General features: G+C 32.9%; 1 protein-coding gene across 1 annotated transcript; it reads left to right on the top strand.

The window, feature by feature from the left end:
• On the top strand, window positions 1-25,839 carry LOC124539846 (facilitated trehalose transporter Tret1-like). The gene is made up of 7 exons (XM_047117203.1): window positions 1-73; window positions 9,726-9,890; window positions 12,331-12,413; window positions 20,611-20,667; window positions 22,362-22,522; window positions 23,321-23,496; window positions 24,645-25,839. Exons 1-7 carry the CDS (start codon window positions 16-18, stop codon window positions 25,568-25,570), a joined length of 1,626 nt encoding a protein of 541 aa, XP_046973159.1. The 5' UTR covers window positions 1-15; the 3' UTR covers window positions 25,571-25,839.
• The last annotated feature ends 1,512 nt before the right edge of the window (window positions 25,840-27,351 follow it).

Genomic DNA, 27,351 nt, shown 5'->3' on the forward strand with positions numbered 1-27,351 from the left:
TATTAAAATATAGCGATGAGGGTGCTTTTAGTGAATTTTTTACCGGGAATATTGAGTCAATCTGATGGAAAACGTGAGTAGAAATTAATTATTTAAACGCACAATTAAGCTACATTCCATTTTTGTATTTGAATAATATTTTTAGCAAAGTGATCTTCAAAAACTTTTCGTCGATACGGTATGGACGATTATTTCGATCAGTATTTTTAACGGCGACTAGTAAAGCCATACACGAATATGCAAATATACGAGGAAGTGCACTAAAAATCCGATGTGATGAAAGGTTCGGTCATCACCGCAATCAGCTACAAGAATGTAATGCTTTTCGATAAGTCGATATTTGTTATAATTTTTCTGAAAGAAATCATCTAGATATGGAGTTATAATTTTGTCATTATCCCAACGAGGTCTATTTTCGTAAGCGTGTATAGAGTTCCGACACTCAAAGCAGTTTGATAAGAAGAATTTGTGAGTGTTATGGCTAAGAGTCGTGATAGTAATACATTCAAATCAAATCAAAATATACTCTATTCAATTGGGCTTTTACAAGCACTTTTGAATGGTCATTTAACAACTATATTAAGAAAGTAACTACCACCGTTCGGATTTAAGATTCTATCGAGAAAAACCGACAAGAAACTCAATAGTTACAACCATTTATGTATGTAATATATCCTGCCTGTAAGTCAACGAGTATTAATTCCACGGAAATTTATCGATCGCATATAATTCGATTTAATGAAAAGATGAGCGATAATCATATACAATAGGTAGGTATGTATATATTAAAAAAAAAGATTATACCAAAACCCTTTTATAATATATTCAACAAAAGCCGAAATCAAAGTCATTCGAGTTTATACAATAGTTCTTTAAAAACTTTTATGTATTTATTTGAATTTGAACTTTATGTTGTTGGTATAGGATATAAAATTGATGGTTCTACACAATCCCCGTTATCTACTCCTGTCACATCGTAAACTGTGGACGCGTCACTGTTTTCTTTTATCACTTATAGACCGTTTTTATGATTTCAGATATGAGCTTCGTAAAAAAATTATGAAGCGCATAGATTTATTTCCATAGAATTTGGGCAGACATAAATCGAAATAATATTTTTATGGTACTAGTACAATGTCGGGATGGCGATAAAGTTGAAAATGTTTTATTTTTTATTTTTTTAATGAGCCTTGTGTCCTCACGACACAAAGGAGGTATCAATACATAAATATAATAAATATATATTGGACAAAATCAAATATATTACTCTGATCCCAATGCAAGTAGCTAAAGCTTCTTGTGTTATGGAAAATCTGAAGTAACGACGGTACTACGAACAAGACCCAATACGATATAAAAAACTAATGAACTTTATCTCCGTCTACTCGGCCGGGAATCGAACCCGGAACCTCGGAGTGGCGTACCCATGAAAACCGGCGTACGCACTATTCGACCACGGAGGTCGTCAAATAGTGTGTAGTGTAGTTCACAAAAGTATGCGTTAACACAGGTCTCTTTCTTACTCTCATATATCAATTAGATGGCAATCAGACAGTACTGGAGATAGGTCAGTAGCAGGAATAAGAGTATTACTTGCTTTACGAGGCACGGGAGTACAATAACTACCAACTAAAGGTTTAAGCTGCTACTGAGGGGTTCTCGGCGGAGAGTCCCTTAGAGCTGAGAGAAGTCTTAGGTATAAGATTAATATTTCGACTTGTGTGCCTAAGATTCAGACCTCATGTAATATTTTTAATGATATCCTGAAATCCTGACATAGTATAAAATAAAGCCGTTTACCACTGTCTGTCCCTATGTATGCTTAGATCTTTAAAATTACGCAACGGATTTGGATGCAGTTTTTTAGTAGATAGAGTGATTCGAGAGGAAGGTTTTCGTGTTGTTTTTTACTAAATCGTTTATGATAATACATGAAGAAATAGAATAAAGAAACACTGATAATAGTTTCTAATGTGCTGTCATAAACAAACAAATTCCCTGTATTGCACCCGTTCGAAGCCACCTAACTAGGACGAGACGCTAGTATTTTATAAATAACAAGGTCATAAAAATGAGCAAATTATAATATGACGTACTCAGATTAGAACCCATGACCACCGGTTAAGATGCTATTTATCCAATAAGCTATTTCAGTTTGTTATGTGATTTATATGCTTGTATAATAAATGCATTGATTATTTATGAAATCAATATTATCAGTAACATAGACAGAAAAATATTATATTATCAATAACGGCTCAACACCGAATACAATTAAGACATAATTCGTGGATTGAAATTTTGTACGTAAAGTCGTATGAATAAGTATTATATTCCCGTGGGTTATTTTATATGTGTGTTATAATGTACAGCGGAGCTACGAGACTAGGGTTGTGACACAGTTGAAAGGTTATCGCGTCAGGGCTGCTCAAAATAAGAACTACATTTTCCATATTATTTTTACAATATATTTTTTTGTTATTTTAAATACAATGAACAAATTTGCAGATAAAGATAATATCTAAAACAGGTTTTATTTTTTCTAATGTTGATAATACTCTAGGATTTTATTGTGCTATGTTTTGTAACTGTTAAATATCAATGCATTGCCTTCGTGAGTGACATTATGAAGGGTGAGATTGATGGTGTCTTAAGGTGGCGTTCTTGTATGTTAGGACTTAGAGCAAGCCTTGTAAAATAACAAAATATATGTTATCAATTTTGTATTTTTCATTTCACGGGATCAGTTGTTTAGAAAAAGTTGAGATGAGAAAGAAGTTAAGGAAAATCTCTGACCTGGTGGATTATTGGGTAATATGAATTATGTCAAAAAAATAAATAAATCAATCATACCTTGTAGAAACGTTGATCGATAAGTTAGTTTGATTTCATCAATTAATCATCATCATCAATATTTTTTTTGTGACAACGTAAATTGAGCTGATAATCTTTTTGTACTCTTTCTACTGGGTACTGCCGTTAAAACAGTTTTATTCATGTAATTATGCGAGTTCAGAGAAACGTTAAATAGGGGTATATTTGCGCTGCGTCACAACAAACAAACTAGTTTGTTTCGTAAACAACGACAGATTATCCATGTTGTTATTACGTGGTACGTTCTTGAACGTTTCTGGTTGTTTACCAGAACCCACACGAGTTTAAATGTTGAAATACAACGAGGTAGTTTTGTTATTAATTCGTAATAACAAAACTATCTTATTGCTCTACTGCTAGACATGCTCAGATTCACAAGGTTTCGAATTTAAATCCCGGGCTGGACAAATTTTCTGTCATGAGAATCTTGGTAACAGATAGAGTCAGTTCAAAATTGACTGTGAATCCTACGCATATGACATATATGGCATATGTCATATGCGCAGTATCGTATTGTTATGCCGTTAAAATATGGGAGTGAGTGAGTGAATATTGGTTAGTATGTGAGTGTCTATATTGGAGCACTAAAATATATCTTGCGTGGTTTGCCTGATTTGGTAATTTTTTTATAGTTTATTGTTGTAAATTATAAATTGACATTATAAAAAAAAATCCCGCTGAATTTCTTTCGTCGGTTCTTCTCAGGTCTGAGGTATTATATTCCGAACCGGTGGTAGATTATCGACAATCAATAAGAAAGTGTAAATACTTCTATTTTGAATAAAGGTTTTTGACTTTGACTTTGGTACTATAGTCCAAAGTATAGACGATGAAGAATTTCCATTTTTATTGGTAATCAAGAGCCTATTAAATTTTTTCGTAACTCTGGGCAGGTAGCTTGGGGTAACTAGATGGTTTAACTCGTTGGTATGTAATTAGAGTACTATCCAGATTCTCAGTTACAAGTCATCAGAATTCCCTTTATAAATAAATTAAATATAAGAAAAGAAAAAGACCGACAAACAAATCTCGGCAGGACTTCTTTTTATATTTTTAATTACTAATTAGACCTGTATTTATTTTATGAATAACACGGAATATTTTAATTAAAGCACTCACTTCTAGACGTTCTAGGAAATCAGAGTTTGCCAATTTATTTGCTCATCTATTTTTTCTTAAGTTAAATTTCCCAAATCGTTTTAAAGTATATATTTTGTAATCCAATGCGATCTTTTCATACGCATAACAAAGGTTAAGGTAATCTTTGAAATTCTATGAAAAATTTCTTGAAATATTTATATCCTACATTGGTCCATGACAGGAAATTTAATACTCTTAAAATTGGAAATTACAAACATAATTGAATACGAGATATAGTAAAATAACAGCAAGTGGTAGGGCTTTGTGCAAGCCCGTCTGGGTAGGTACCACCCACTCATCAGTTATTCTATCGCCAAATAACATTACTCAGTATTGTTGTGTTCCGGTTTGAAGGGTGAATAAGCCAGTGTAACAACAGGCACAAGGGATATGACATCTTAGTTCCCAAGGTTGGTGGCACATTGCCGATGAAAGGAATTGTAATATTTTTTACAGCGTCATTGTCTATGGGTGATGGTGACCACTTACTATTAGGTGGCCCATATGCTCGTCCGCCAAACTATAACATAAAAAAATTGTTTGTGATTAGACTGAGCGATTAAATTACAACATTTTATTGAAGCCTTTACTTTCTCTGACTTGAAAGAAAAAAGTAAAAGAGATCAAAAACCGAGTCCCTTGTCGGTTCTTCTCGGTATAATCGATAATTTGAACAGATAGCGAATACTGAAGCCTCGATCCGAATGAACTTGTGAATGTCTTCCTTTTGATTTGAATACATTTACTTGTCACATCAATGTTTTGCTAGAGGTGGAGTTTAAATATTTCGACATCGTCTTTGATGTTGTCTGGAATATACGACCGGATACGCGGACTGAATATTTATATTGCCTATGAATACCAATTTTCTATTTAGTTGTAATCCGCTGGCTACTTAAACTAACATTGACAAAAAAATAAGTTTAAAAATACCGGTTAATAAATACCGGTTTTGGTTCCTTATCGGGTTAGCTATCAGAAGGTTTTGAGCTTATTCCATTACGTTTTGGACAAATGTAATATTTTCCTTCGCCAATCAGGAGAAACATTATGGGGACAAATTAAGTATTACAAAAGTCACAGGTTAAATTAAGGGCTTGGTCTTAAACTTGCAAATTTTCGTTAACTGGACCACTTTCTTGACCTGACTTTTGGCCTCAGTTTGAGTACGTACGACACGTAGTTGTGTTTAAACAAAATATATATGTATAAAGTGACGCTCGCTTTGTTACATGCAATTTGCATAAATTCAAAACAACCCATCTGTATGATTTATGACATTTCCTGCAATATTAATTAATTCTTCTGTTGGTAACAATATCACAGTTGAGAATATCCTCAACGAGAATAGGTTCCATATATGAATAGTTTGATTTTTGACAAAAAATTTGGTTGTAAACATTCAGAGAATAATAGACATGAGGACATGAGCCGCTTTACATAAAACATGAATTTGTCGAACCTTTTCACAATGACCTCTTCACTATTCAACCATTGTCACAATCCTCTAAATCTGACCTTTGCGATGATAGCTTAAAATTTCTCGTTTCAATAATCTCGACAGTAGCCGAGAAAAAATATAAAAAGACAATTCCTATTGGCCGAATTTCTGGCAAGACGGTAAATCTGGAAGATTAAACACCAGCACAGATAAGAGATATACATGTATATTTACACATACATATACATGTGTATGCACAAGTGTGTGCACAATTACAGGCTTATTCCCTTTGTACCGACATGTTGTCACTGCTCATCGAAGCCTCAACCATGGAGAGAACATGGGTTGGGGTTTTGAAACATAACCTATCTTTATTGTGCTTTTTTTATTATTATAATAAAATATATTGTTATATTTATTAATTTGGCCTTTTTATACTATTATTTTTCTTACTCTTTCCTCACTAATATAATCAAAAAATGGATCAAGGGCGTGATATGACCAGAGAGATTTCAAGTACAGGAATAAGATTGTTCCTTGTCTATAAACCAAAATAAAAGACACATGAGTTCTTAACTCTTCTCAAAGAAGTAGTTTAAGTCCAAGTGAATAAATAACTGCATAGTAAGGACTCATCCAAGTTCTATTATTCAAAGTGTCGTGTAAATAGCGACCGATGTATGTATGAGCAGCCCTGTTATTTTGAAGAAGCTGACTTCTTATCAAGATTACATTCACGGGAGCAACAGTCAATCTTGTCGCGTTGAGATTCGCGCTTTATTTCATTTAATGTAGAAAAGTTTTTAAAAGTTTCGATAACTTTGGGCTTATCTTCGCTGGTCATCTGTTTTTGAAGAGTATGTGTATTTTTTCTTATTTGTTCTAAGCGTATTATTACAACTATAAGGAACAATGTTTACTTTGAACTTTGCGTTAACTACACCTGCTTATGTGTGTTATATCACTGAGTCAGTTTCCTAATTTGACGATTTAAATTTGCCGTTTAGTTTCATGTCATTATTGATCAATAATTATTTAACAAAAAGAAAATCTTCTTCAATTGATATAGAAATACACGTAAACTCATTTTATTAAGTTTTCGAGTGTTTTATTAATAAACAGTGAGTATTTAATTAGCATACCTATAATTTTTTTTTGATATACTCAGAGTAACTGATTAATTCTATACCAGATCGAATCGATGTTTGTATTGTTTTGTATTTTCTGAAACTTTAATTTTAATTTAATCTTGAAAAAGACAGTTCAAAAGCGCTCGGAACAGCCTACTTAAATAAGATATATTTTGATTTGATCTGAATGGGTATTATTTTGGCAAATTATTAACCAAGCGAATATCTAATTAATTCATTTAAATGACTTGATGGATGCTATTTAAAATCTTGTCTTTTGCTAGTAATTGTTAATTCAGGAGATTTTCTCTCAACTTTTAGAAAGACATTGGTTGATATAATAAATTAGTTGAAAGTTATAATGGAAAAGCTGTAATTATCTCACTGTCGTGGAAGTTCTCGTGGATTTTCCTTCGAACATTATTTTCGTAAACGATTCGGATCTTTAATAATTCAGCGCTATTTTCAATGATTACATTAATCGGATTTAGACTTGTCTTACAATCGACGATACGTGTGACTAGGAACCAACAATAGCCAAGGCGTTATGTGATTGTGGTAACCATTTTGAAACAGATGTCTTGTAGTATTAAAAGGATAAAAGGAATCTTAGCCGTTCATGACGTGTTTGTGTTGTTCGTAAGAATTGTAATTATGTTGTACTTTGCTGGCAGCGCATTGACAGTTTCAAATTGTATATTAATTATAAATAATAATTCACAATTGTAAAAGTTTGAAAGTGGTCATCATTAGGAAAATCTTTAACAACGATGTAAGGCCTTGTAGCAAATAGTAATTGTAATTTCGAACATACACTCCTATATATCAGCAAAAGATACACGTAAATGCACATTTTTTTTTAGTTTCAATATAAGCCAAATCTTAAGTGGAGGTTATCAGAACGGTCTGTTTTTTTACCGAGTTTTTTCTATCATTACTTCTATTCCATGTTATGGATATTATTTTTAGGGTAGATTTTTTTCATACTTTAAAATTCTTATATTTTAATTTTATTTTATTAATAACTTAAAATTAACTTCCGAACTCACGCCACGATGCTATGAATAATACTTAAACTTGACTCATCAAGTTGTAAGTTAAAAGTTTATCTATATATGTCGCTTCTGATTCGACATAAATCATTAAACTGGAACAATAAGATTAATTAGTCTAGACATGTCATTCATTACTATGACATACTACAACTTGATTCCAAACATAATATAGTTAAAAATATATATAATCTCGACTGGACTTTTAATGTATAATTTGATAGTCTTAGATAACTAGCAACCCTCCCAGGCTTCGTACGGGTGCAATAATGATACTAAATATAATACAGAATTTCTTTAATTAGGACATCACATTAGAAACTTATAAAATTATCAGTGTTTGTTTACTATGTTGTCCATGTAATATATACAAAAACCTTCCTCTTGAATCACTCTATCTATTAAAAAAACCACTTCAAAATGCCGTTGCGTAGTTTGAAAAATTTAAGCATACAGAGGAATAAATGGACACAGAAAGCGACTTAGTTTTATACTATGTAGTGATGATGATATAAGTTTGAGTTGGAGGGAGGTAAGGGTGGTATATGCGGCGGTTTTGTAAGCATCCCTAAGTTACTTTGTTCTCTTCTGTAACACTAACAACTAATATGCAAAATGTTGTTATGATCAGTTGAGTTGTTGAACGCAAACGCTTAACAAACAAACAATATTAGTTTCGTATTTATAATATAAATTAGAGTTCAATTCACTTTTTCGATCTTTTATTATTCTCTTCGCCTTTCATGTGGCATAAAAAGATCGGTACTCTGTTCTGTTTTTAAGTGATTATTAAATTATATTTATTTAAAATAACTTTTATAAGTGCTTTTATTAGGTGTATTCAATACAAGTAATTTTTATATGTATATCAATATTATAAAAGTGAAAGTAACTCCGTCTGTCTATCGCTTTTTAACGACCAAACCGCTGAACCGAATTTAATGAAATTCGGTATGAAGGAAATTAGAACTGTAAGAAAAGACATAGGCTACTTTTTTGCCTAACACATGTCAACCAACACACTTAAACGCTAACGAAGCCGAGGGCGACGACTAGTATTTTTATAAAACCAAGTAGTTATGTAGGTTAGGGGTTGCCGGAAATGTTCCGGAAAATTGCCGCGAATGAGATTATAAAAGGCACTTTCTAGAGCGCATTTAATTCGAGATAAGCTGCTCGTATCAAGTGTGTCCGTTGCGTAACGTTCACAGGTCAAACACTGGCGTGTAAACAAAATTACGTGTCTCCTTAATGACAATTATATCTAAGTATACGAGCTGTTGTTTCTGAAGTGAAACTTCGTTGGCTGCGATGAGAGTTAAGTTTAAAGGTACAATTATTTTGTAACGTGTGCTTGTAAATACTTCAATAACATAAATTATTACTTTTAACAATTTTAGATATCATATATCACATTTACGATAAATATTTCTAATCGATTTCTAATAAGCTGTATAGAATGTTTTTTTTAATATTTAGTCTATGTAAGTTTCCATTATTTGTTTTAGACGTCATTTTACAACACCAAGTTTAAGACATTCCTGGGGCAAGTTATTCGATTTTATTATAAGAATTCTTTTGTTTTTCATTAATAAGAATTTTACTTTACATGACAATATATGTTATCATATGGTTTCAAGTTCAAATCAAATCAAAATAAACTTTTGAATCGTCATTTTGCAATTAAGTGAAGTTACCACCAGTTCAACTAAATCAGTAGTTACTCTTTTTTATCATTTAAAAAATACAAACTCATTTTAGTTAAATACAATTATTTAAATTAATATATCCTGCTTGGAAGTCAGGTATTAATTCTACGTTTTTTTATCATCTATAAAATCTTGTATCGAATAATATGCTTTTTTTACCAATGTATTTTTTAAAAACATTGGAAGGGTAATTGAGCCAGTGTAACTACAGGCACAAGGGACATAACATCTTATTTCCCAAGGTTGGTGGCGCATTGACGATGTAAGGTATAGTTAATATTTCTTACATCGTATTTGGCCCATATGCTCGTCCGCCATATCCATAAAAAAAAAAGAATTTGAAAATACTTATTAATTAATCAATGTAAATTTGTTGCAGTGGACGAGCAAAATGGATCCGTCGATCCTGAAGCTGGCGGGTCTCACTCAGACATGCTAGACCACAAGAACGGCCACTCGAAGATATTGAAGCGGCTGGAGACTGTTCCGGATATCAAGAGAGACACATCAGGAATTACAACGCAGTACATTGCGACCGGCATAGGTGATTATTATAAAATACTATTACTTAACTCTGTTTGTCTTTCGCTCTTTCGCAATCAAACCAATGAACCGAATTTGACTCCAAGAAAGGACATAGGCTACTTTTTTGCCTGACACGTGACAACGCGAGAGAAGCTGCGTATGATAACTTGTATAATAAAGTAAAAAAGTAACAGCCTGTAAATTTACCACTGCTGGGATAAGGCCTCCTCTCCTTTTGGGGAGAAGGTTTGGAACATATTTTACCACGCTGTTCCAATGCGGGTTGGTGGAATGCACATGTGGCAGAATTTCGATGAAATTAGACACGTGCAGGTTTCCTCACAATTTTTTCCTTTACCGCCGAGCACGAGATGAATTATAAACACAAATTAAGCACATAAATATTTTGGTGCTTGCCTAGGTTTGAACCCGCAAGCTCTCACTTGTATAATATAAGTGTTTAAAAGAGGTTGTGAAAGTAAGCTTGCAAATGAGAAAAAAGTCTTTTATAATAAATTTTCATATGTTTGAATTATGTTTATAATAATTCATCTTGTAATCTGCTGTAAAGGTCATCGTGAAGAAACGATCGGTAGAATGTCAGATGAAATTCTACCAAGTATATATAAGAATAATCGTATTGCAACGTGGTGGAATAAACGCGAAGTCTACTTTACCAGACAGATTGCTTTTATTGAAATTATAAAACAAAAGTTATACATTATGGAATTAAGACGATCCTACGATTCCCTTCTGATATGTTATTGGTTTATCATAGAATCACTTTGACTATAACCTTTCAACATATAGAATTGTGTTATGGGCTGTGTATATCTAATAGATGTTGATATAGGCAGGCTAACCTCCTTAGATAAAATAGGTCAAGAACTATCTATCATCAAAGCAATGGCGCCACTAACGCTTGTGATAGAATTTCTACATCTTATCGAAGGTTATTTATTGAAGTCAAAATATAAAAATATTTTACGTAGTAGCATACTTAATCTTTATGCGGCGGCCACACTGTTTGAAATCGCGGTTTCAAGACATAAATGGTGAAAAAGTGACATCGTTGTAGCAACCGCCAGCCAATTGATTGGTGTTAATTAAAGGATTTTATTCATATGCGAAAGTGCGAACGGAACCCTCGTCAGGGATAAAATCAAATATCAAGACAGCCCGACACCCTTTCGATAATGTTACCGCATATTTATAAAAGATATATTTATTCATTTTTAGAAATTTTCACTGTTTTCGACTATAGTTGACATTTTAAAGACTATAACAAAAACAACAACAGCCTGTAAATTTCCCACTGCTGGACTAAGACCTACTCTCCCTTATAGGGAAAGGTTTGGAACATATTCTACCACACTTAAAATGCGGGTTGGTGGAATACACAAGTGGCAGAATTTCTATGAAAATAGATTGCAGGTTTCCTCACGATGTTCTCCTTCACCGCCGAGCCCGAGATAAATTATAAACACAAATTAAGCACAGGAATATTCTGCATTGCTGGCCAGCACCACCGGGCAATCTCTGCCCTGACCGCTTTAATGTTACCGCATGATTATAAATATACATTTATTCATTTTCACAAATTTTCAACAAACTGTTTTCAAATATAATTCAGGTTTTAAAGACTACACGTTCTGGATTTTCTGTCCTACTCTTATTTACATTCTTGCCTTAGACCTAAGCCCGGTTACTGTTTATATATAAATAGGCACACAAAAAAGGATCAGTACCTTTTCCTCCTGTTTGTAAACTCTTTGTTTACAGTATTAAATTTTGGAATTAATAGTACAAAAAGGTTATTTTAAATTTGAAAATTCATTTGTTTTCCATAAATTCTTGATAATTATTATTTTTAAATTACGGACACTAGGCAAACACTATTGGTCATAGAAGTGTCTAATTGACTTTTAATATTTTTTATTACTTTTATCTGTAAGTAGCAACCTAACAGTATTTACTGAATTAAATACTACTAATACTTAAATATACACTAAACGCCTCATAAACGATTCTACTACCCGTATCTTACAAACACTCATAATGGTTATAATAATGAAATTTTCTCTCTAATCTCTTTAAAATTACATTATCCATAATACGAATGAGATAATTAAAACATGTTAAAATACTATTATTGTTAATAAAATTATTTGTTTCTCTAAAATATAATAAAAATTAAAAAATAATATTTTTGGGCAAAATTTTCGTGAATGTCACCTCCACGCAATATTATATTTTGTTTGAGTCAATACTGGCGAAGTAACTTAGCTTACTTGTTTGCCACAACTAGTACGAGTCCAAAATAAAAGGGCGTATCAACCACTGTCTGATTTAAGCATTAGTACTGCAATGCTTACTTTTTACAATATATAGACACATGAGTTTGTATACTTGAGTCATTTTAATACATTCTTGTAATCAATAAAAATGTTTGTTTTCAGTCAACCTTGGAGCGTTTGCAGCTGGTGTCTGCGTCGCGTGGTCATCATCCGCACTGCCGTTGTTCACGTCTGGACAAGTTGAGGTGAGCTATTTGACATAATATTTTTATCCCGTTCCATCCAAAATTCTGGTCGATCCAAAGTCAGTAGAGTTTTCTGTCCTCCATTCATTTTCAATTCCCAGTAACTTGGAATTTGACAGTTATATTCGAAAATTACGTAAATCAATTGGTCACATGCTTGATCTTTCTCTGCAGTTTGTTTGTCTTGTCCTACCATGAAAGTATGAGAAAAGAGAGAATAAATCACACCTAAGTAAGTGCAAGTCACTATTAACAATGATTTCCTTGTTTAACATCTCCATCTAGAGATGGAATCCATGTCCCTACAAGTCTTTGTGCATAATTGTGGTCTCATATAACGCCAATCCCCTAAACACTTAACTAAGCTTTGGGATTACCAGAAATGTGTACTACATTCTCAGCTTATTGGGATTTTTGGAACTGGTTTTCAGTTGTGTTCAATATTTGATATATAGACTAACAAGTGACATAAAATATTGAAATAGTATTATATAAATACCAAAAATTCACTGTAATAAGTTATACATCGTACTGTATATAGTCGTATATTTAAATTATTCTCAGTCGTACCAGAGGTTTTGTTTTTAAAATCATTGTAAATTTTAATTTGTACGCAGGAGAAACAATATTTCTTAGCGGGCTATAAATAATATTTTCATAACCCGTCCAATAAATAATACCCTGCGGGAACCGTCTTGGCTTTAGTAGATAAGCGTTTTCTTTTCTTTTAGCATTTTTGTCGTTATAAAGTCAGAAAACTAAAAAAATTATTACAATTTATTTGACATCACGAGTTTACAGCTAAAGCACTTATGTTACGGAAAATCGGAAGTAACGATGTTACCACAAACCTGACCCAAGACAACATAGAAAACTAGTGAAATTTTTCTACATTATACAGTTGTTGGTTGTCATATCTTACCAAAACAGTAGTTCAAGTTCGCTTAGTACCAAATTTCATCAAATTCAAAAGAGCGATATACAGAGTTACTTTCATATGTATAATATGAATATAGATTGTAATTATAATACTGACGTTTTAAAAACCGTCCGTATGCGGCGTACGTAAAGTAACGTCGTATTCCCAAGACAAAGATTACTGACGAACTTAATGAATCTTAACTAAGGGATGTGTTTGAGGATCTTGGAGTTTGCTAAATTGAATTAAGACGAAACTGTGTGATAGTTTGACACACTTCGGAGGAAAAATTAGGACGAGATTTGTATCAAGTATCGTATCATCCCACCCTCGAAAACGACTAAGCGAGTATAACATGAAACGGGTGAAAGTTATTTTCAAATAGAAATTAGAAACCTCCGTGGTCGAGTAGTGTGTACACCGGTTTTCATGAGTACGCTACACTCGGGTTCAATTTCCAGCCGAGTCGATGTAGAAAATTCTTTGTTGTCTTGGGTCTGGGTGTTTGTGGTACCGTCGTTACTTCTGATTTTCCATAACATAAGTGCTTTAGCTACTTACATTGGGATCAGAGATCGGATCCAATATTTATTTATGTATACAAACTTTGCAAATAAATGCTGATCAACAAAAGCCTGTAAATTTCCCACTGCTGAGTTGAGGCCTCTTTTCCCTTTGAAGAAGGTTTGTCGCATTAATGTTGTACGCATTAGAGAAATCAGTGTTTATCTTAACACTCGATATCGATAATAAGTAAGACAAAATGCATAAAAAGATAGTCAAAATGTTTTTGAATGAGTAGTAGAAACATTTTTTAATTTATATCAACGACTGAATTTTAATTAATTTTACGTTTATCGACATTTACTCAAAAACCGATTCAAAATATCGATAACTACCACTTATTAGTTAGCGAATTAGCAAAAGAGACAGTTTGTAAGTGAACTAACCTTGTGTAACCAAATGTCATTTGTAGAACCTTGTCAAAATAAACCAGTTTTAAAAACAAAAGCAAATATACTTATTCGGATTGAATAATGGCTGATATATAATATATTTATTTGGATTCGATAAAAGATTGCGTATTGATACTATAAATATTATCATTTACAATATTTAACTTTCCACAGCATTTAACACGTATTGCGTCCATTGGTAATATAAGGGCTTTTTTCGCAAATATATAGATCACATCGCTCGTTAATTTTTAGTCCAAAGAATCGGAATTACGATTCAACGATTCTGCCGATTTATCACCCGCCATTACAGTCGTGAATCATGATTCTAAGATTTTTTTACAGTAACTAACTATTCATGTGTTTTCACCATGTTTTTTTCGCTGGAGAAACTCATTTCCGTCTTCTGTAAAGGGCTGTTGTAGGGAATTTCATTGCGTTGACTGCGATAGTCGATTCCCTAAAAAAACAGCTTGAAAACCACCTCATAGGTCCTATATATGTATAATATTTCTCAATATATCATGTGCTATTTTGTATATTTTTTAAAATCGGACTTTTAATATTCCGATATTAATTTCTTCATATATTTGACGACCTCCATGGTCGTATAGTGTGTACACCGGTTTTCATGGGTACGCTACTCCGAGGTCGCGGGTTCAATTCCACAACACAAGTATTTTAACTACTTGCATCAGATAGGTCAGAGCAATGTATGTGATGTTGTCCAGTATTTAAATACACCTTTTTTTATTATAATGTGAGTTTACATTATCTCAATGTGCTAAAATTACATTAAAAGAAAGTTATAATGTTAAATGTTTGCAAATCAAAGTATTTTATTCCGTCTTATTAATGACAAGACGCGATCAGCCTCTACAATGTTCCTACGGCTCTTATAGAGTCATCATTATAATAAAATGTTTTCGAGTGGTCTCAAGACTTTCTTTAATAAGACGACCAAGGTTTCGTATTGTATTCGTTGCGAAAACTTTATAATTTCCGTAGGTTTGTTATTTAAATACGGCTGAACAAACTTTGGGCATGTCTAAGTGCTTTTATTAATAAGGATTCGATTTTTTGAAGTGTAACGTCATCGATATAAATAAGTATTGTGTTATTTGTGATTATGGAAAGAGCAAGCAGGTAAACAATGACGTTTTAAAAATTCACTTGTTATTAATTTAATAAGAAAGAGAATTAATTCTGCTATGGTAATGCTACGTACGTTTAACTCCAAAAGGTCGCAAGAATTTTGATCATTCGCTCGGTTGAATATTATGATAGATCGTCATCATCATTACATAGTATCAAACAAAGTCGCTTACCGCTGTCTATTCCTATGTACGCTTATATCTTCAAAATTATGCGGGTACATATAACGGGTTTTTTTTAATAGATAGAGTGATTCGAGAGGATGGTTTTTGTATGTAATACTTGGACAATATCAGTAGTAGCATTGCACACGCGCGAAGATGGGGTGGGTTGCTAGTAAAATATAAATAATGAGCGACCCGCCCAAGCTTTGCACGGGTGAAATACTGATACTAAATAAACTACATAATTTGTTTATTTACATTAGAAACTTGAAAAATTATCAGTAATTGTTAACTATATTGTCCATGTATTTTATAGAAAACGCATCAAAATCCGTTGCGTAATCCTAAAGATCTAAACATACATAGGGATAGACAGTAAGCGACTTTTATACTATGTAATGATAAAAAATGTTATATGACTAAAATAAAATTACTATTATATATGAATAAAATAAATTTACTTGGTGGTAGGGCTTTGTGCAAGCCCGCCTGGGTAGGTACCAGCCACTCATCAGATATTCTACCGCTAAACAACAGTAAGCAGTATTGTTGTAACCCGGTTTGAAGGGTGAGTGAGCCAGTGTAACTATAGGCACAAGGGACATAGCATCTTAGTTCCCAAGGTTGGTGGCGCAATGACGATGTAAGGAATAGTTAATATTTCTTACAGCGTCATTATCTATGAGTGATGGAGACCACTTACCATCAGGTGGCTCATATGCTCGTTCGCCAACCTATTCCATAAAATAAAATAAATAAATAAAAATATAAAATATATTGAGTAGTCGTGCAACTTCACACTCGACACGAAACGAAACTGCTTAAACAAGCTTGTTCTACGAGCGTGTATTGTCACCGGCACTAAAATTTTTGCAACATTTTATTTTAAGCGTAAACTTATGAAACATAAAACTGTACTCTTTTTCGCTGTATCAAGCAAGAGACACTTTATTTTAGACAATATAAAACTAATCCGTCTTGTTATTCTCGATTTTCCTTAAAATAAAAAAGTAAGAAAAGTAACAGCCTATAAATTACCCACTGTTGGGGTTAATCCTCCTCTCCATTTAAGGAGAGGTTGTGGAACATATTCCACCACGCTGTTCCAATGCACATGTGGCAGAATTTCGATGAAATTAGACACATGCAGCTTTCCTCACGGTGTTTACCTTCACCGCCGAGCACGAGATGAATTAAAAACTTATATTGAGCACATATATATAGTGGTGCTTGCCTGGGTATGAACCCGAAGTCATCGGTTAAGATGCACGCGTTTTTACCACTGGGCCATCTCAGCTCGATTTTGCTTATTGCCTTAAAATACAATATATATTATCATGTTATTTTAATCAATGAACATTAAAATTCCAGAAAGTTAGTTCAAATTTCAGAATCTTGGAGTTAATGCACTCTGATTTACGTTGAAAATATCTTAAAATTCCAAATGAGAGCTTTAATATTTCTAAACAAACAGAGTATCTTTTTATATATTGCTGTTTTATGGTCCCTCTCGTATTTGACCGTCTAACAATCAGTATGCCATCTCCAAATATAGTAAAAAAAACCTAAGTCACAGTTAATTAATAATAAGTTGGGAGATAAAAAATAGGTTAATTAAAATAATGCAAGGCTGCTTGCAACACTACTAGTAATACACAATTATTGATTGTATAAGAATTGAATCGATACCTAATTCCCATTCATGGTGGTTACTTTCCTTGCGATCAAAATTAGAACGGAATATTTTATAGTATTTGATATAAATAATGAGAATCTTGAAATTGAGCTGAGATGGCCCAGTGGTTAGAGCGCGTGCATCTTAACCGATGATTTCGGGTTCAAACCTAGACAAGCACCACTATATAATTGTGCTTAATTTATGTTTATAATTCATGCCTTGCTCGGCGGTGAAGGAAAAAATCGTAAGGAAACCTGCAGGTGGCTAATGTCCTCGAAATTTTGCCACATCTGCATTCCACCAACCCGCATTGGAACAGCGTCCGTTGTTATTTGTTCAAATTTTGACCAGACTAGAATTGAAAACGCGTCAAATCAGCTTTACATTTAATTTCATACTGTAACAAGCATCTAAACACATAACAAAGTATAAATTGGAGTGTCTGTTTGTAATATTAAAATAGCCCTTTTTGCACACGGTACATATATATATATATATATATATATATATATATATATATATATATAAAATTTTTTGTTCGGTCTGATCTCTGGAACGGCTGGACCGATTATGACGGGACTTTCACTGGCAGATAACTGATATAATAGGGAGTAATTTAGGCTACAATAATATATTTTTTGTTAAATACAAACGCGCTCTAGGTCGCGGGCACAGCTAGTGATAAATGCAATGTAAAGAATATATGTTATACTTTAAAAATATTATTATAGAAATACGGAACTTGGAAACTATTAATAATTCAGAGGAAAGTCAGTGGTCATAATAATCCTGGAAATTTAATGGTGAGAAACCCACTCGCAGCGAGCTCCACTCCTATTCGAATGTTTTTTAGTGGTTTCGCCTTGAGAATGATTCACTGGCTATTAATAAATCTGCCTGATTTCAAAACAATTTTATTTTTAGTACCATTTAATACAATTTTTAAAGACAGTTTTGTGTAACTATATTGCATATCTTTGAAATGAGATGATCGCCTTCAAACTCTAAAATAAATCAAAATAATTATTTATAATTATTGTATAAAAACTCTCACTCTGAGGTCCCAGGTACGATTCCCGACTGAGTCGATGTAGAAGGTTTATTCATCAACCGACTTCCTAAAAGGAGGAGGTTATCAATTCGTCTGTATTTTTTTTTTTTTTTTTTTTTTTTTTATGTTTGTTACCTCATAACTTTTTACTGGGCGGACCGATTTTGATAATTTTTTTTTTGTTTGAAAGGTAGTGCTTCCCGTGGGGTCCCATTTTTTTTATTTTTTTTCCGATGATGGTATCCATGTGAAAACGACATAAGTCTTAAATTTGCATTATGTATATGCGCGACAAATAGGTGAATAACTCAAAATCACGTTAACCAATTTTGATGATTCTTTTTTTATTATAAAGGATATACTTCAAGGGTAGTTTGGTGAAAGTTTGGTAAGGTTCTGAGCACAGGATCCATGACAAATTAAGGGAACGGGAGGGAACGGAACAATTCTGAGGAGCACGTTAGCAATACTCGGTCGAATCTTTTATTTATGGGTTACTTGGATATTTGAATCACCTTCCGGAACGTGGTTATGTTCATGTAATTGTCATAATCGAATATTATAATCAACTAGCGACCCGCCCCGACTTCTCACGGGTGCAATACTGATACTAAATATACTAAAGAATTTATTTATTTACGAAATCACATTGCAAACTTCTAAAATTGTCAGTGTTTCTTTACTATATTGTTCATTTATTATATATACAAACCTTCCCCTTGAATTACACTATCTATTAAAAAAAACCGCATCAAAATCCGTTGCGTAGTTTTAAAGATATAGGGACAGAGAAAGCGACTTTGTTTTATACTATGTATTGACGGAACTCCTAAACGGCTTACAGTTAGGGTGTGATTTGGGGCAGAATTTCTTTCTGTCTTTAATCAAATTTTGTGTATATGATGTGATGTCATATGATGTACGACATAGCATACGAATAGCTCTTTTGCAAAGTTTTTTTACTGAGGTCGATTACAGCTCATTCGAGGGTGGTACCTCGTAGTTTATGCCGCATGACGTATTAAAGCCGCATTTTCGAAAGTGTATTTTTGCTTTATTCGAAAGTTTCTTTTGAAATTGTCCCTGAAGTAGTTTCTGATTCATATAAACGGCACGCTTAATCTATCCATATTAAGAAAAAAATGTTAGTCTACATCAGCTTCACTTAAAATCAAAAAATAAATAAAATTTTAACAAAAAGAAAAACCGACTTCAAACAAAACAGTATTTTAAAACAAATTAAAATGCACTAAAAGGTAATAAAAATAATTGCATATTTAACACAGTTTTGAGAGTCCTCCTAGGTAAAATGAAATGAAAAATATTAGACTACTTAAAAGTCGATTTACGATAATATAATGTAGTTATAATTATTGCTATATTTGGAGTCGGTGTCAGCCAACCCTATATACACCTATGAAAAACAATACGAGAATACTTTAAGAAATGTTTCTTACAAATTACCTTTTATACGATATTATACTGGGTCAATCAAGAGGGTCGTATCGCTTCTTTTTTTTGATTGTTGAAGCGTGTGCCTGTGGCTGACACCGGCTCCAAATATAACAATAACTATAACTACGTTATATAATCGTAAATCGACTTTTAAGTAGTCTAATATTTTTCATTTCATTTTACCTAGGAGGACTCTCAAAACTGTGTTAAATATGCAATTATTTTTATTACCTTTTAGTGCATTTTAATTTGTTTTAAAATACTGTTTTGTTTGAAGTCGGTTTTTCTTTTTGTTAAAATTTTATTTATTTTCTATGTCGCCTTGGGTCTGGGCGTTTGTGGTACCGTCGTTACTTCTGATTTCCCATAACTCAAGTTCTTTAGCTACTTACATTAGGATCAGAGTAATGTACGTGATGTTGTCCAATATTAATTTGTTATTATTTATTTATAGAAACTATAATTGAAAAATTTTTCATAAAAATACTCTTGTTTTTTCGGCGTTTCTTCTCAAGTTTCAAGTATTTATTTCCGAATCGGTGATAAAAGTTTTGTATTGAATATGAAGTTATGACTTTGATTTTGGTTATGGATCTTAAATCGAAAGAACACGATTGTATGCAAGCAATGTTGTGTTGTGTTAACTTTGTATAAAATTATTTTATATACATACATATTTTACATAATGATCTAAAGCTACTTCATTAAGCTAAAGATTCAGACTTCATTATAAAAATAATATTTGTTTTCCAAACAAAAAATGTTCACTTCAGATAATAATGTACAATTTGGAATTAAAAATATACTGTTTTTTTTTAGTTGCCGTCGGCGAGATCTGAGGGCTATTCATCCAATGGCACGCATCCAAAACTCGTGGTAAGTGTCCAAAGTGATGAATTGTTCATTTTTTGGCGAACGTTTTTGTTGATTTATATTAATCGTATTTGAATCTGTATATTTATGAGACGTCCTGAGTGATTTATTTATCAACACATAGATAAAAAACGTATCTTAGTAAAAGTTATGTATATTAATCTACAAAGCCAAGGGAAATAAAAATTACATTCCGAACACCATAACAATTTATAAAGAAAAAAAAAAATTTTTTTTCCTTAATAATTAAAAAATGTCGTCTGTCCGGGATGAATGAATTAATTAAACTCTTATTAAAATTTTTATTTAAGTATTTTTTGTATTAATGAATGCCGAGTGTTTTTAAGATTCGCGATGGCCCAGTGGTTACAAGACAAATCTTTTTCGATGATTTTGAGTTCAAATTCCGGCCAAGTACCGCGTAGTATTTATGCGCTTAATTTGTTCATGTCATGTATGAACGTGCTGATGCATACTGAATATATAAAAAGAAAACAAATGTTATTACAAAAATGCTACTTTAGTTTAAAATTATCTACGAATGTCTTGTTCATCAGACAGGAAGAAATATCAAGCTCAAACGTATAAAAATAAACAACATGGTAAATATCCCCTAATTCATAACTGTAATAATGAAAATAACCATTAATAAATAACATTTTGAATCGTAGATGCAGCCTTTAAGACAGAAGTTCCTTTGGCCCTGGTCTTAATTTTCGTGACTTTTGATATTATATTTTTTTATTTGTGGGGAAATTATCAATAGTAGCTCAGAGCATATTTGGAGATGATTACACCCAAGCGCCGTAGATATCAAGTGTATCTGTTCATTCTCCTGATCTCTTTCCAAGAGTAACGGATTTGGCATTCCATCAAAATTTGGTTGTAAGTGGTTTGGTTATATTTATCCTTAGAATCCGATAACGCGGCATTCTATATAATAAAATATTAGTATTATGAATGATCTGTGAATGACGTACTTTATCATATACTATTTAAATTTAACTTAAGAAAGTTACAAAGTTTATTCAAACGATGTCTCAAGCATATTCAATTCATCTTGCAATCTCAGCTTTATAAATAAAATCATTTAATTTCTACTACAATATCAGATATCTTGTAAATAACTCGAGAGCGTCTATATGCCTTTGTAAAGTTCATCGCCCAGTCAAATCGAAATGATCTTCGTAAATAAATATTAATTAAATCGAAGTTTACAAACAGATTCAGAAAATCAAAGTAAATCTGAATTTTAATTTAATTTAAAAAGCGACTAATACTAAATTAAGTATGTATTTAATATTATCTAAGTGTCTACTATGGAAACAGTTTGCAAGTTTAAGGCTTTTTAGGAATTGTTTTATTATATATCTTGTAAGTTTGGTGCATCTCTTACTCAGGTAGTATTTTTTGATGTATTTAAATTGAAACTCTCTGAAATTGGGTAGTCTGGAAGAGATTGCTAGATACCCATGAGTCTGCTCGTCGTTAAACCCAACTATTTCAATTGTTTTGTCCTACACAAGTTTTGATGCATTATATTAGTAATCATTATTAATTTTAGCATATACACAATACTCATACATAATACACTACTAATATTTGGTAATTAATATTAAGAAATTGTGCTATCCTTAAAATCTATCACCAGTCTTTTTTTGGGGATACTCAATGATATCAGAATGTTTTTCTTTCAGCTTACAGAATCAGAAGCATCTTGGGTTGCATCTCTTCTTTGTCTCGGTGCGTTTTGGGGCGCTGTACCCGCAGGGCTCATCTCTGAACACTTCGGTAGAAAGAAGACGCTGCTGTACCTCGCTCTTCCGTTAGTTGTGTCATGGATCCTGGTCGCTTCAAGGTATGACATCTACATATATATATAAAAAAACAGTATATTTTTATGTTGGAAGTTTGTAGACTCTTATCCCTTGAAATGCCATTAACGGCCCTGAAAATTTCCGAATGTTTGGCATGACAGAGAAAAAATAGAAAGTCCATCTGTATTTGTGCAAACACTTGGGTTCTAATATGTACCTACTGATAAGTTCTGGCTGTTCTCGCTTGACATTAGATTTGAAGATGATATTATCATTCATATAATAAACAAATTCCGAAGTAAGTTTAGTATCAGTATTGCATTGAAGACGAAGGAAAAGAAAGTGCATCTGTGTTTGGGCACATATGTATTAATAATATGTTGTGATTAGTTGGGTGGTCTCGCTTGACATTAGATTTGAAGATAATGTCATCATTACATAGTAAAAAACAAAGCCGCTTATTGCTGCCTGTTCTTATGTATACTTAGATATTTCAAATAAGGCAACGGATTTTGATGTATTTTTTAATAGATAGAGTGATTCGAGAGGAAGGTTATGGTATAAAAAATTGGACGATATAGTAATGAAACAATGATAATTTTAGCAGTGATATAAATAAACAATATATCTAGTAAATTTTGTATCAGCATTGCACCCGTGCGAAGCCGGGCGGGTCGCTAGTATATCTTAAAAAACTAACGTAAACTTCAATCACGTTATAAAGCAACAGTGGAAAGTTATATATGGGAATATAATTGTTCCCAAATCTAATTTACACTATAAATCATCGTATCTTAAATTCAATGAATATTTTTATGGAAAGGTTTTATTTGTCACAGTCCAAATGTCTACGGTATTTACGTCGGGCGCTTCGTCGGCGGGATGGCAGTCGGAGCCTTCAGCGTCGGCATCCCTCCGTACATTGAAGATATCGCCGAGAAGCATATTCTGCCAGCGCTGGTTAATTACTACCACGTCCACTTCGCCTGTGGTGTTCTATTTGGATATATTATTGGTAAGTCGTTACATCGTGTCTAACATCACACATTTACAACATTTTACTTGCCAACCGTTTTCCTCGCGCTTAGGTTGTTTATCTGGGGTATATTTACTAAGTATAAAACAAATTCGGTTAATTCTGTCTTTCCCTATGTACGCTTTGATCTTTGTCGTATTTTTTAATAGATAGAGTGATTCGAGAGGAAGGTTTTTGTATATAATAGGTACATGTACAATGTACTATAGAAACGTTAATAATTTTCGAAGTTTATATGGTGATGTCGTAAATAAATAAACTCTAGAGTATGTTTAGTATCAGTATTGCAACCGTTCGAAGCCAGGGCGGGTCGCTAGTTAAGAATAAAATAGTATTCTAGATTACAAGAATATTTGCAGAAATTATAAGCGAATATTTATTATGTTAATATTTTATTTGTAATATAAAAATTGATTTGTTTACGCTTCATGAAAACTGTATTGCATATTCTAAGATAGTATTATGATTTTACGTGAACTTTTTGGACCCGGCAAAGTCGTTCGTGCGAATATTAGGAGCTGATGTGGTTGCCTTTTTAGTATTCCTGAACCTGCCCTGTAACGCTCTTGTAATAATTTATATTTATTTTATAGCCACTTCAACCCTCATAACAATTTTTCGCACGTCTCTCCTCCTTGTGCCTATACAAGATTGCGCGATACACGCTTCGAAGTGAAAACTATTTACTATACAATATGTATAGACCTGAATTACTTAGCGTTTTGTAAATTGGAACTACGATAATAGATTTCAGCTTCAAAGTCAAGTATAGTACGACACAACTTAGATGTAGCATCGGCAAAATTCGTAACTCTGCGCTATCCCAAATTATTATCAATATTTATTTCTCATGTGAATATAATCTTTACACAAACGTAATAACTTGTTATATCATATGAGCTAATATATTCGTCAATTTGACACGTCCGTTTACATGCACTTGCTTTCTCCGGTTGAACTGACTAATAGCGTCGAATATATGTATATATATCGCTATTTCTAGAGTATAAATCGACAGTAATCGGTTTTATTGAATTTCCGATGCTACATATAAGTTGTGTCGTACTACATACTATCAGCACTATTTTTTGGATTCATTTTAAATGTTTTTATTCGTTTATTTTCAGGTATGGTTCAAAGCACATCATGGCTATCAGTGCTCTGTGCAAGTATACCAGTTGCTTTTTTCATAGCGTTTATCTTTCTGCCCGAATCACCCACCTACCTCATGTCACAAGGAAAACAGAGCGAGGCGAAAGCAGCTTTTAAATACTTTCGGGGAATAGACAACGACATCGACGCGGAAATTAAAGTGTTGAAAGAACAAATTAGAAGTTACGCCAAGAATAGAGTAACGTTCAAGGAACTGTTTAGTTCGAAAGCAACGCTGAAGGCTTTGTTCGTATCATTTGGATTAATGATCTTTCAACAGATGAGTGGAATATACCCAGTACTGTTTTACGCCGAGAATATTTTTAAGACGTTTGCTATTTCATTGAATCCACCCGGAGCTGCTATTATTATGGGTTTCTGTTTGGTATCTTCAACGTACTTCTCGACAATGTTCCTGAAGAAAGTGAGACGACGCGTTTTACTTTTGATATCCTTTGCAGCTATGGCAGTTAGTCTGGGAAGCTTGGCGATATATTATCATCTTAAAGCATCAAATTTATCCGCAAGCAATACTTGGGTGCCGCTTTTTACTCTCTGCATATTTGTGTCCGTTTACGCCGCTGGTGTGGGCCCGATACCTTGGCTGATGCTCAGAGAAATCTTTCCACCAAACGTAAGAAGACGTGCAACCGCGATCACGGCTGGATTTCATTGGTTCTTGGCGTTTGGTGTGACAAAGTTGTACCAGAACTTAGTGGATATGGTCAGGCCTGGTTGGACGTTATGTCACTTCGCTGTGACCTGCGTCATAGGAATTATGTTCGTATATTTCTTCGTCCCCGAAACAATGGGTAGATCGTTGGAAGAGATACAGAACGAGTTTGACGGAATACATAAGAGGAGAAAACATACGCATGTTATTGAAGTAGAAACGGCATAATCGCCTTTGAGTTAGTTTGAGTTAATAATTGTGTGACTATACTTTATTTATTCGAATATAGTATCAGTATTTAAGTCAAAATGGTATAAATTTGAACTTTTTTGAAAATCATTTTTTACATTTAAAATGTGTTTTTTATTCGGTTGCATTTTATTTTTAAATTGATCGATATTTTCTTCTTATTTAATTTAGGGGTTGCAGTGAATTTATATAGAAGTGTGCATGTATTTATTTATAAAATTAATTGTAATTAAAATAATTTAATATTTTTAATTTGTATTATTTGACTTATATTTAGTTTATGACAGGACGTCAAACTAAAAGTTTGCGAGACACCTAAAACTAAATTATGAAGTTTAGAGTAATCCGAAGATTACTAAGAGCGTAACAATTAGCAGATATAATGAAAATTATTATTCTGTTCACGGTCTTGTTTATATAATTATATTTATTTGCTTGTACGTAACAATTTTTAGTTGTGTATGTAGGTATTTATTTATTCATTCAGTAATGAGTACACATATATAATATCACAGTTTTGGAAAAGTAATATTGATATTCATGATAGTAAATATAAACTTATTGACCTAATTATAAACTCGAGATAGCCTAATGGACAGAACGCCTGCATCTTAACCGATGATTGCGGGGTCAAACCCAGGCAAGCATTTATGTTATAGCTTTGTGATAATTTCTTTCTCGCTCGGCGGTAAAGACAAACATCGTGACGAAACCTCTAATATCATAGTCTAATATCATAGAAATTATGCCACATGTTTATTCCACCTTTCATTCCAACCAGTAATGGAACAGCGTGGTGGAATATGTTCCGAATGTTCTCCTCAAAAGGAGAGGAGTTGTTGTTGTAATTCTGGTATGGCCCAAGAGATAATTTTGGTCTGCGAGTGCATACAGATAGAGAAAGAGATGAGAGAACATTGAGAATCAAGGCATGTTTGATATTGTAATCTATTTATCTCTTCGTATTAACTAAGGGAACTTTATGATAGTTTTTTTTTATTTTCCCAACGCTGAAATTCCATCGCTTCTATCGAATACGAAATTATGCTTTTAAATATGCTTCTGTCATAAAATTTACGTTGAAAGTACTTTGATTCAACTAAAGTCTTAAATAAAGAATTGTTTGAGCAAGTTTCGTCGAACAACTTCGCTCCGAAGCAGGTCGAGTCGACGGCGTCTTATGAAAAACTAAAACTTTAAGTGTACGCCAAAATACGTGAGCGCCATAGAAGATTGCCGACATTTGGCATCAAAATATGATTCCTTAAGAAATCGCCCACAATCTTTTTTCAGGTAAATGGTCGTTACAGAGGTAAAAATTGTCGAGTTACCTCAGGACTCGGGTAATCAGGACGATAACATTCAAGCGGGTGTTTGCGCCGTGAGGAGAATTTTTCTAAACTTATTTGCTATTTGGTATTCCGCGGTCGCTCCACCCTTCGTTATTTGATCGGTTACCTTGGGCGAGGTAAAGATGTAGGTTATCAGAGGAAACAATAGAATACTGTAAAGTTACTAATTACGTTTTTATCAAGGGAAATTGGGTTATACGTGATAGGGACGAGTTTCTTTGGGAAAGAGCGGCTATATTTTATAAATAATTGACTAAATATATCTAAGTATGTTGTCTATTTATAAAAGCTTGCTTTAAGAACTTTTATTATTGAACAAAAATGCAAAAAGCAACAATCGGTCTACAGAACGCAACAACACAATATACTAAACATTTCAAATGTGTAAGTTGATTAGACGCGATTAAT

The sequence above is a fragment of the Vanessa cardui genome, chromosome 23, assembly GCF_905220365.1.
Source record: "Vanessa cardui chromosome 23, ilVanCard2.1, whole genome shotgun sequence".
Lineage (NCBI taxonomy): Eukaryota > Metazoa > Arthropoda > Insecta > Lepidoptera > Nymphalidae > Vanessa > Vanessa cardui.